The 12,174-nt window shown below is 46.1% G+C and overlaps 1 protein-coding gene across 2 annotated transcripts in view; it reads right to left on the minus strand.

The window, feature by feature from the left end:
- Window positions 1-12,174, minus strand: part of LOC139241016 (signal transducer and activator of transcription 1-like) — a 121,643-nt gene that overhangs the window by 89,384 nt on the left and 20,085 nt on the right. For both annotated transcript variants that reach the window (XM_070869713.1, XM_070869710.1), the window contains exons 4-6: window positions 6,862-6,960; window positions 1,461-1,547; window positions 299-377 (exon numbers count right to left, since the gene is read on the minus strand). In XM_070869713.1, coding sequence (XP_070725814.1) covers window positions 299-377; window positions 1,461-1,547; window positions 6,862-6,960 — 265 coding nt within the window. The remainder of the gene's footprint in view (window positions 1-298; window positions 378-1,460; window positions 1,548-6,861; window positions 6,961-12,174) is intronic.

Below are 12,174 nucleotides of genomic sequence, written 5' to 3' on the forward strand. Positions count from 1 at the left end.
GGAGGCCTCGGGCCTTCCTTTAAGTGAAGGGGAGGGACGTTGCAACGCGTTAGCAAAATGCGGCACACCCTCACCACCGCGCTGACCACGATACCGCCCCGCTCCTGACCCGACACCGCCTCCAACAGCGCCCCAAAGCACTGGGAGGCTGTTTAGAGTTAAAAAAGAACCAAATTTTCCGGTTCTTCCCTCCGACTCCCGCCAGGCGGTAAATTTCCGCCTAATTCAAAGTGCCTTCCCCAATTTCGGCCCCAAAATCCAGAGAACCGGGCTCCCGATACCACAAAAAGCTGCTCACCTTGGAACTTGAAAGTCTTGAATTTGAAATCAAATTCATCTTGTTGCTCCTCTAGAAATTTCAGCTCCTGCTCACACGCCTGTATACAACAGTTTCAAATAGAATTAGCAAAGACTGGAGACAGATTTTATATTAATTGATATTCAGACTGCCAACGTGTCCATGGAAATTCCTGTCTCCCTGGGTTGACAGGTTTGGTTTGTTTCCACTTCACACAACTGACCAAAGCACTGATGTTATAGTGATAAAACCACACAAATATCAAGCACAGCTTTATTACTGTATTCATTTTAAATTAAAATATACTTGAAACATAAGGAGTTGGATTTTCGTTCTGATTGCGTCTTTTAGCGCCCTAGAGGGGTGGTAATGGGTCTGGAAATGATTACCCCAAATGATTGGCCGTCCGGAAGCATCGCACCGGTGTGCAATGCCCCTTGTATCGTCCCGATCTCAGAGTGTTTCGTGCTGACCCAGTAGCGAACCCACCAGAGAAAGCTGGCGGTCAGAGTTGTATCGGCGGCAGTGAGGGAAGGAATGATTGCATGAAATGAGATAAGTGTCATTGGTTTTCTTTTTGTGATTTATCTTTACTGGGGTGAGCAATATATTGGGAATGTTTTTTGTACCGATTTTTTTCCCCCCAAGGAAGCCTCTCTTACAGCACTCCGAAGCCGGCTCTTTAGCAACGGATTTTCAGTTGCTCACCTGGCCTAGCGCCCAAAAGGTAGTGTGGAATGCCTCCCTTAGTGCTCCGCCCCACACTCAGGTCGCAGCAGCCGAATTTATTGGCTGTCGTCGCAAACTTTACCGCCCCACCATTAGCCTCCAACTGAAAACCCAGTCCAACGTGTCCCATCATCACAATTTCCATCCTCTATCTGTCCGGTTTTTAAAAAATATATAATAAACTTGAATGTTTCTGCCTAGCCTACCTTTACTATTTTGTTTTAAGGGGGCAAAAAATGGCAAGTCAAAACTATGTTCAATTGTGGAAAAAGTCAAAGCTGTGCCGTCTATTAAAATAGTAGTAAGATAAATCTTCCACTACAGTTTATACAAAGTATGAAAGAAACTGCACAAGAGGGAAAGTTACTGATGGCTCAAGGCAAGTGTGCGAAAGGCTGTGGGGAACCAGCACTCGACTACATGCAACACGCACCTGCACGCCATTTTTCAGGCCAGTAATTTTTTGTTCGATGTCCTGGTGCCTTTCAAAGTCCACAGGCTGAGTTTGCCCCAAGACAGCCTAGAATGAAGAAAGAAACTGTCTCAATAATGAACAACATTCTGATCAGTGTGTTATGTTACAAACAGTCCGTCAAGTAAACCAATCCCTTGAGGGGTGGTACAGTAGCCCATCGCACTGCAGCACCAAGGCACTGTGATTGCCTTTTGAATATATACATTTTACAAATTTAATTGGCAAGCGTTACTTTTCTTCCAAACACGTCCCTGGACAAAATTATTCAATTCTACCTTTTGTTGTCCCTCCCCCAGAACATTTCTAAATTTCTACTCATCTTGCATTTTCTCTCTCTTCAATAGGTAACACGTCATAGGCTATTTTACAATGTAAATTCATATCCAATTTAATCTAGGTTACGACTACCAAAACTCACGCCATCTAGAATTTGTAACAGCCAGTGAGAAGAAAATGTAGAGACCATTGAGCTCAGACAGTCTTCTAACCCACTGTACCCACCCTAGGATAACACGTGCCCTCAGATTGTACTGCCATCACCTTGGGACGGATAACGCGATGTTCAGTGCTGCACATCCAACAGTCCATGCCTGTGGCATCAAGAACCTGAGTTTGTGATTCTGGAAAAATTGAGTGTTGCAAATGGCCATTGTGCAGGCCACACCAAATTTTGAGATCACTAGCACGGGAAGCTTGCCCAGACAGTTTGGCATATGGCTTGGCTGGAAGGTACAAAATCTAGCAATGCAGTAAGTTCATCGTGAAAGGAGAAAACGGTGTTGGTGGCAGAAAAGTAGATAACTTGGTGCAGGTCCACAAAACAGGGTGGCCCTGTTTGGCACAGAAGGCTACCCTCCAGCCAAAGCACGGGTGACAACTGCATGGAGGATGGTTGCCAACCAAGCAAGTGCAGTCACCCAGAAACTTTGTATTTGGCTGTAAATGAGGAAGCAGCACACTGGTATCAGAGCGCTCCTCACTTTTTCATTGCACCCAAGCTGCACGGCACATTTTCCAAGGTACAGTAAACAGACGCCAAGGCGTTCAGGCCAAGCGGTTCCTCTTTCCCATGGGAATCAGCAGCCATGGACGGAGAGGATTGCTCTGGTATCCGTAAAAACCATAAACTAAGCGTTTGTCAAATAAAACCACCGTGGAATGCCACACAGTAAAGGCTGCTTCCTAGATATTACCTGAACATTCATTTAGTGCAACCCTTTCTTTTCAACTAAGGCCGTGGGGTTGACATGAAGAGGCCTGATCCCACATGGGTACCATGCGTGACTCTGCAATGGAGGGAACCTCATCACCTGGTGAAAGCTGTGTGCCCTGTCCAGCTTATGCCTCTTTTCCAGAAGTGATGAAGGTGTTGCTCTTACAAACATAGCAGTTGTCACTTCGCTCCATCCACTACTCCACTGCAGACTGGCTCACCTGACAAGACGTTACACCTGAGGTGGCTCGGAAGCATCAGACAGCACAAAGGGTGCATGCTGCGGTAACCTTCACTGCCATGGGAAACGGTCCCTGTCCCAGATGTCGTGTGCAGGTCATCATGCAGCAGATTACACAACTCTGATTACCACCTCCACTTCACAAGGTAGACAGGCTAAGAAAGTCTCCTCTGACATGTCCAGATCGGATTGGAGCGGTCTGGATACAAAAGGTCCTGGGGCAGCAGCATGTGCACTCATAGCGCCAGAGATGCCTTTGCACGTACATGTGATGTTCCATCACAAAGTGGCACTCCCTTGTCCAGAGTTTACACCAGAATCCCATCCACCTAAGCTTGCTGGGTGACATTTGCAGTGCTGCAGCTATTGATACTTTAGATACAAGTGCAGCACACAAAGAGGAATGACTATGCAAAAAAGGCAGCCAAAAAATCTTTGCAAAACGATCAATGCAGAATTCTCCCAGGCAAAGAGAGACTAAATTTAAAATGCGTGGTGCTGGTTTATAGAAATCTCTGCAGGCCAGCGAGGCCAGTGGCGTGGCATCACAAAAATGCTTGTTGGAAAAATCTGGCATGTTGAGATTCAGCCTACATGGTAAGACATCCTAGTGCGTAATGCTACAGTGTATGCTTGTATGCGCGGGAACACACCTGTACCGCACGCTATAGGGTAAATAAAATTTAGCCTATTACTGTAAACAGGTGTGAAATTTAAAGTGCCGGTGAGGACCAAGGTGGTGGTGAAGAACTGTTGCTGCAATGCTGGGTCCTGATGCAAGGCTGTGGGCAATGATGATGGTGGTCTGTTTTCCCCGGGTAATGGGCATCAACATGCAAGACCAGCTGCAAATTCATGAAGTGAAACCCTTTTTTGTTCCTGAAAGCAGTGATACTGGGGAGAGAGACCTTTATGGTGACATGCAAGTCATCAATAATGCTGTGCTTTGGAGAAATGCAGCCAGATGGTAAAAGTGGAAGGCTCTTGTGATTCTGCTCATTTTCGATGGGCCGGGCAAACATGTCTATGACCTGCACAATGCCACTGCGTGCGGCAGGTTGAGATACTTCCTGATCTGAAGAACCCAGGAGCATAAAAAATGCACGCCAGCAGTGACCTTGAAAGCCATTGAATGAGTAGTCCCTGTCCTGGAAATGTTTCTAAGTCTGGCTGAGGTTCTGTCATGGCCTCCTTGGGGAATAATGCTGTCTGCATGCAGGTTTTTTTTGGAACTATATCCAGCAATGATTGCCTTGGGCTGCATACAGGAGTGGCGGCAGAACAGGACGTCTTACTAGATGGCCCAAGGTGCAGATGCATCTGTCTTGCATTCCTTCTCCAGAACCTCCAAGTGGAGGTAGATGGCCAGAGGGATACTGAAAACACCTGTATAGACTGCTTAGGGAAACAGTCTCAAATAGCAACTTTATGAATCAGAGCAAGTTATAACCAGACGGATAATGACGAACAGGAAAAGACCTATTGCCTTGTGCATCACAACATTCCCCCACCTCACCCAGAGCCACGTGATCTCCGGAGACGAAAAAGCAGATAAACACAAGATAATCTGGGAAATTCCTCTCCAACCCCCTTGGGCGATCAAAACTAGTCCAGGAGAGCACTCTGGCCCTGATTAATGTTACATTATCACTTTAGGAATGCAGCAATGTAAATCAGTGTAAACAAACCAAGCAGGTATTGGTAACCAGTATAAAAATATAGGGCCCAAGTTTTCACACGAGCTTGGTGCCCGTTTTTCGCGCCTATAACGGCGCCGGAAAAAAAACTCGCGATTGTGGAGCGCCCTGCAGCTCCTTGTCTGCCTGGCGCGGCGCCCAGGGGGGCGGAGCCTACACTCGCGCCGGTTTTGTAAGTGGGAGGGGGCGGGTACTATTTAAATTAGTTTTTTTCCTGCCGGCAACGCTGCGCGTTGGAGCGTTCGCGCACGCTCAGTGTGAAGGAAACATTGGCACTCGGCCATTTTTGTAGTTCTTTGTAGCTGTTTAATTTTTGAACATTTTTTAATAAAAGCACATTGCCATCAGCACATCAGCACTGAGGCTTCCCTTCTCACTGTCTCCTTCCCCCCCGCCGTCTGGAACGTCTTCCTCCTCCTCCCCCTCCCCCCCGCCGCAGGAACGAACGAACGAACTTGTGTGGCTGGCTGAAGCACTTTCACACAGGTAGGAAGATGGTTTATTTAATCTTTTCTTTGCTTATAAATGTTTATTCAGGTTAGATTTATTTGTCTAATATTTGTAGAAGTATAAATAAAATAAGGATTTATTGTAGAATTTAATGACTCCCCCCCTCGTTCCGGACGCCTAATTTGTAACCTGCGCCTGATTTTTTAATGTGTAGAACAGGTTTTTTCAGTTCTACAAAAATCTTCATTTGCTTCCATTCTAAGTTAGTTTGGAGTACGTTTTCACTGTGGAAACTTTCAAATCAGGCGTCAGTGGCCAGACACGCCCCCTTGTGAAGAAAAAATTCTGTTCCAAAGTAGAACTGTTCTACCTGACTAGAACTGCAGAAAAAAAATGTGGAGAATTGCGATTTCTAGGATAGTCCGTTGTCCACCAGTTGCTCCTAAAAATCAGGCGCAAATCATGTGGAAACTTGGGCCCATAGAGTCTACCTCGAGAGGCACTAACAGGGAAGCCAAGCGTTCCATGCAGGACCCATTTGAAATGGGCACATGAGCTATGGAGCGCTGTTCAGCATTATGACTCCATTATGGGGATATGCTCTCAACATTTATTTTTAGGACTCAACGAGCCTTGCACATAAACAGGGCTGAAAGTCCCCAATCCCCTCTATTGCTTCCACACCCCGAATCTCCGGGGCCCTCTCCTCACCAAGAGGCAAGGGTCTTGGTTTCGGTAATCCAGCACACCCTCCCTCCCCTCCCCGGCTTCCCTTACATTACTGCTCGTTATGTACAGGCTTCTGTTGCAAGCAGATAGAAATGGGACATGGGTTGGAAAGAGAAATCAGGCGTGTGCACTCAGCAACAAAACATATGCGAGTCTGTGAACATGCAGCGTGCAGGTATATTACATGTTGGCAGTTTGCTTGGTGTTTGTTCTTGCAGCAGGGCAAACAAACTGCAATGGCAGCAATACCCAATTCCCTGGTAAAATAGAAGCATGCTTGTACATTTGGAAAGTGCATTAAACAGTTGCTAGAGTGCTGTTTATTCTCCTTGTGATGCTGGTCCAAACAAATTGCAGTGCCGCTAAGGCGCCTTGCATGGCGACATTTTAAAATGAAGCAACAGGTGAGCAGGACTTACCTTGGTAACCGTCCCAAGACCAGCAAATCATTTCTTCACCTTCTCCCAAGTGAGACAGCATTCACTCTTTCAGTCACCTCCATCCAGACTGTTCATCACTGGAAAGTGGCCCTCCCCTCCAAAATGGCCCGTCCTTCTTCACAAAACCTCTTCCAGCATCACTTCCAGAGATGCCTCATGAAGTGGAGTTGCTCTAGCATTTGCGCTTGCTGCAGCCATTCCTTCCCCGCTTCTAGAGCAGGACAATTTCACGGCAAACAGCAGCTCTTGAAGAACTGCTGGCACCGGATAACCTACCCTTGGCTACTGGATGCACCCAGCATTGTATGCGCTGTTAACCAGGAGCAAAGGAAATCGATTTAAATGAGCTGGCCTCAAGGCACTGCACCAAAGGCACCAAGAAAAAACAGCCCTGGTGCCTTTGCACAGGGACTAGATTATCGGCCCCATATCACCACTGAACAGCCTCACATCGTGAATGATCAGTAAACTGGAGAGCTCCAGATAGGTCTGTCAGTCTGGGTTTCTGAAGAATTATCGTAAGAAAAGATCAGTGAATCAATAAATAAATAAACCCTTGACTTTCGATCCTGATTTGCGTTCCTCCTACCTGCTGATCCTCTACAACATCGTTTAGTATCTTCTTCTCCTGCTTCAGGTAAGCAGCGACAACCTTTGCCAATAGGACAGGGTCCTCTCCATAACAAGCCTAATGAAAGAGAAGCCAAAGCATTAACGTACTACCTGCAATACAGGGAGAAGTTCTACTGTGAGGATTGGACGTTTCGCGTCGTCATCATAGAATTATACAGCACAGGAGGCCATTTGGCCCATCGTGCCTGTGCTGGCTCTTTGCAAGAGCTATTACATTAGCCCTACTCCCCCGCTCCTTCCCTATTGCCCTGCAAATTTTTCCCTTCCAATATTTACCCAATTCCCCGTTTGAAAGTTACTGTTCAATCTGCTTCCACCGCCCTTTCAGGCAGCGCGTTCCAGATCACAACAACTGGTCAGGCCATTAACATGTTAATAATATTTCTATATCCTTTCATTTAAATTGTAGCTAGGCCACAACATTGGATTTTAGTTGAATTATTTTTTTTAAATAGAAGCCATGGCTGCTGTTTCTGTTAAGTTTCCTTTTGTCCCTTTTAGCATGAGGGCCAAAGTGAAAAGGCACAGGAATTCTCTCTGGTCTGTAACATTTGATGACTTGTTGATGGATAATGTTTTGTGGGGGTTGGTGGTTGGAGATGGAGAGGAGAGCTTTACACTTTCCAACCAGCGGGAGTTATAAAAATAATTGATGTTGTTTCCAGGGCTGTTGAGAGAGAGTTTGGGCTTGCCTCAAAGGCACTTGCCTATTGCGATAGACCTGCCGTTCTTGGACATCAGAAGTCGCCTGGACCTGGTATAATTCCTGCAGCTTTGCGCTATATATTTAGCTCATTTAGCCAAACCAGAGTTACTACAGGAATGTGGAACTCCAGGATACTGAAGCACCCATGTTCTTTAATCCAAGATCCAATTAAAGGACGAGGAATTTAGAAAATCTTGATTTCAGAAAATGATTGATGAGTCACGTTATGGTATTGCTAGTTTATCTGATTTGCTTCAATGTCTTATTTCTTTCTCGCAATAAACAATTTGGAATTTAGCCTCAAATATAGGATCGATCATAGCAGCACTTTCCTACCTATCGGAATGGTCAGGAGAGTATGACGGGAATTCCAAACTGCAGCCGCATTTCCCCACCAAATAAAGCACTGGCAGCCCAATCCTTGCGTTCATACAGCTTACTCGCTGCTTTGTCCGGTTTGAATTGCACAGGCTCGAAGCTATGAAAAGAGCTGTTCTTTGCGCTGCTGCCTCATACTTAAATCCAAAATGAGAACAGCAAGATCTGCTAGAGTGTAAATAACCGCATATGCACCAAAAATGGGACGGACCGCGCAGCCAGTTAAAGGGCCCATGCACCGAAAAAAAATGACAGGGAACATTGTACAGGGGTATAAACTTTATATGTGGCTCCTGAAGCTGTGACCACCACTAGAGTGTTGAGACAGACTGGATTTACAATGTGGGCCATGCAGTTTTTGATGCATTTTATATTTAAGATTAGACGGTGGATGAGAGAGTATGGATGTCGCATACTGTGCCACAGATCGGTAGGATATGAATTCATGCCTATAATTCCCAACACAGTTTGGTTGGGGGGGGGGGGGGGGGCGGGGGGGAAAAGAGAAAGGATTAGAAGAGACAGCCCATCTTAAATCAAACACAATGCCCTCCCATCAAGTCAGGCTCCAGGCCAGCAGGTCTAGCTCCTCATTTATTCCACAGAAGACAAGAGATATATAATTCCAGAACATCATTTCAAAGTAAAGCAGTTCATTTATTTTTCACTAACTTAAATGTATAAGATATTACAAAGAATTTACTCGAAAGGGTTAATTGTTTGGAAACAGTAGGCACAAAGATATTCAGGCTTTGAAAATGCAGCTGGATCCTTGAGAAAGAAAGCTTCGTTACACATAATCTCTTTAACAGAGTGCTCATGCAGTTACTTTGAAATGCAGTGACTTATGTAGGCAAACGCCGCAGTCATTTTGCGCACAGCAAGATTCAAACAGCGATTAGCAACTAATATGTTTTTGATGGCCTTTGACTGAAAGAGAAATGATGGCTGGGACAAGTCCCTGTTCTTCAAATAGTGCCACGGGATCCTTAGCATGCACCTGATGGGGGTCTCAATTTAACACTTCATTCAAAAGGCAGTAACTTGGAACAATGCAACACTCCCTCAATACTGCACTTGGAATACCAGCTCTGATTACATGCTCAAGTACTGAAGTGAGGCTTTCAGAAAAAAAATAGTTCTCTTTTGCGCTTCATTCACTTAGACGGTGACCCAGAGATGCGTTCTCTGTGACCTTACAACTGTGGCTTCGACAACCACTGCGGTCAGAGCTGAAAACACCAGCAATCTGTCCAAACTGGAACTACCAACAGCCAGTTTGAAAGTAACTTGCAAATCTAAATCAGATCTTTTATTTTCCTTCTCATGTAGCCAACAATGCCAGACATGTGGTATTTCAGTGTAGTCTTTGTTAGAGAGGTGAACCAGTAACAGTAATTAAAATAGGTGGCAAAATACAGCGCAGGAAGCACAAACAAATACAACTCACATTTATACAGCACCGTTAACGTGGTAAAATGTCCCGAGGCGCTTCACAGGAGCATTATCAAACTAAATTTAACAGAGTCCCATTAGGAGATATTAGGGAAGGTGACAAAAAACTTGGTCAGAGGTAGGTTTTAATGAGCGTATTAAAGGAGAAAAGAGGTAGAAGAGGCCAGAATTAAGGGAGGGGTGTAGGGGCCGGAGGCGGTTACAGAGATAGGGAGGGGTGTAGGAGGTTACAGAGATAGGGAGGGGCAGGGTCATGGTCACAGAGGGATTTGAAAACAAGGGGAAGAATTTTAAAATCAAGGTGTTGCTTTGAGGATGTAACGAACAGGGTGGATAACGAGGAACCAGTGGATGTGGTGTATTTGGATTTCCAGAAGGCATTTGACAAGGTGCCACATAAAAGGTTACTGCACAAGATAAAAGTTCACAGGGTTGGGGGTAATATATTAGCATGGATAGAGGATTGGCTAACTAACAGAACAGAGAGTCGGGATAAATGGTTCATTCTCTGGTAAGCAACCAATAATTAGTGGGGTGCCGCAGGGATCAGTGCTGGGACCCCAACTATTTACAATCTGTATTAACGACTTGGAAGAAGGGACTGAGTGTAACGTAGCCAAGTTTGCTGATGATACAAAGATGGGAGGAAAAGCAATGTGTGAGGAGGACATAAAAAACCTGCAAAAGGACATAGACAGGCTAAGTGAGTGGGCAAAAATTTGGCAGATGGAATATAATGTCGGAAAGTGTGAGGTCATGCACTTTGGCAGAAAATATCAACGAGCAAGTTATTATTTAAATGGAGAAAGATTGCAAAGTGCCGCAGTACAGCGGGACCTGGGGGTACTTGTGCATGAAACACAAAAGGATAGTATGCAGGTACAGCAAATGATCAGGAAGGCCAATGGTATCTTGGCCTTTATTGCAAAGGGGATGGAGTATAAAAGCAGGGAAATCTTGCTACAGTTATACAGGGTATTGGTGAGGCAACACCTGGGATACTGCATGCAGTTTTGGTCTCCGTAATTGAGGAAGGATATACTTGCTTTGGAGGCTGTTCAGAGAAGGTTCACTCAGTTGATTCCGGGGATGAGGAGGTTGACTTATGAGGAAAGGTTGAGTAGGTTGGGCCTGTGCTCATTGGAATTCAGAAGAATGAGAGGTGATCTTATCGAAATGTATAAGATTATGAGGGGGCTCGACAAGGTGGATGCAGAGAGGATGTTTCCACTGATAGGGGAGACTAGAACTATAGGGCGTGATCTTAGAATAAGGGGCCGCCCATTTAAAACTGAGATGAGGAGAAATTTCTTCTGAGGGTTGTAAATCCGTGGAATTCGCTGCCTCAGAGAGCTGTGGAAGCTGGGACATTGAATATATTTAAGACAGAAATAGACAGTTTCTTAAATGATAGGGTATAAGAGGTTATGGAAAGCGGGCAGGGAAGTGGAGCTGAGTCTATGATCAGATCAGCCATGACCTTATTGAATGGGGGAGCAGGCTCGAGGGGCCGTGTGGCCTACTCCTGTTCCTATTTCTTATGTTCTTAACCAATGTAGGTCGGCGAGCACAGGGGGTGATGGGTGAGCGGGACGGTGCGAGTTAGGACACGGGGCAGCCGAGTTTGGGGGAACGTGGGAGGCCAGCGAGGAGTGTGTTGGAATAGTCAAGTCTAGAGGTAACAAATATTTGAATGAGGGTTTCAGCAGCGGATGAGCTGAGGCAAGGGCTGAGTTGAGCGATGTTCCTGAGGTGGTAATAGGTGGTCTTGGTGATGGTGCGGAAATGTGGTTGTAAGCTCATTTACAATAAGTCTTTGTTTGAAGGGACTACCCGTGTACAAAGACAAATTATAAAATTGGCAAACCAGCCTCCTGCTCCATTTCCTGATGCAAAGCAATCCATCAGAGCAGATTTTGCACAAGGTCATGGAAGAATTTTTTAAAAAACATTTGGTTCCTGGTATGTGGATGTTGCTGCCAAGGCCGGCATTTATTGCCCATCCCTCATTGACCTGGAGAAGGTGGTGGTGAGCCGCCTTCTTGAACCACAGAGGGCAGTTAAAAGTCAACCACAGTGCTGTGGGTCTGGAGTCACATTTGGCCAGACCAGGTAAGGACGGCAGATTTCCTTCCTTAAAAGGACATTAGTGAACCAGATGAGTTTTTACGACAATCATGGTCACCATTACCGATACTCGCAGAATACAGATGGGCTGGGTGCTCTTTGCCTTTCCGTCATTGTTTATAGGTTTATATGCGTCCAGGAGTGGAAATCATGCTGTGAAATTAATCCATCTCCTCTTCCCCCTCTGTGGCAGGGTGCAGCCGGCGAACAAGGGGATCCCCTCGACCATTAGCTCCCAAGGAGAGCATTACCTGCGAGAGAATAGCTCCGCAGGTCGGGCTATAAAAGAGATGGAGCAGCGTACCACTCCAGCGCGAGCTGCTCCAAGTGTCTGCCAATTTTCAGATAGGCGACTGGGTGATGTCATCAAAACCCTGGTCGCCGTTTTGGAGTGTGGACAGGAACATCGGCAGGACCCAGGCACAGAGGAGTGGGAAGGTCGGGGCGGATGAGCGGCAAGAGATCGTGGCGAAGGTGCGACAGATGAGGGTACGGGGCACAGGAGAGCCGAGGGCCCAGGGGCAGCACGGGCCAGCCCACACTGCGATATGTGTGCGCACTAGGTCCGTGCAGCAGAGCTGGTCTCCAATCGTCCTGGTTCAA

This window comes from Pristiophorus japonicus, chromosome X (genome assembly GCF_044704955.1).
Source record: "Pristiophorus japonicus isolate sPriJap1 chromosome X, sPriJap1.hap1, whole genome shotgun sequence".
Lineage (NCBI taxonomy): Eukaryota > Metazoa > Chordata > Chondrichthyes > Pristiophoridae > Pristiophorus > Pristiophorus japonicus.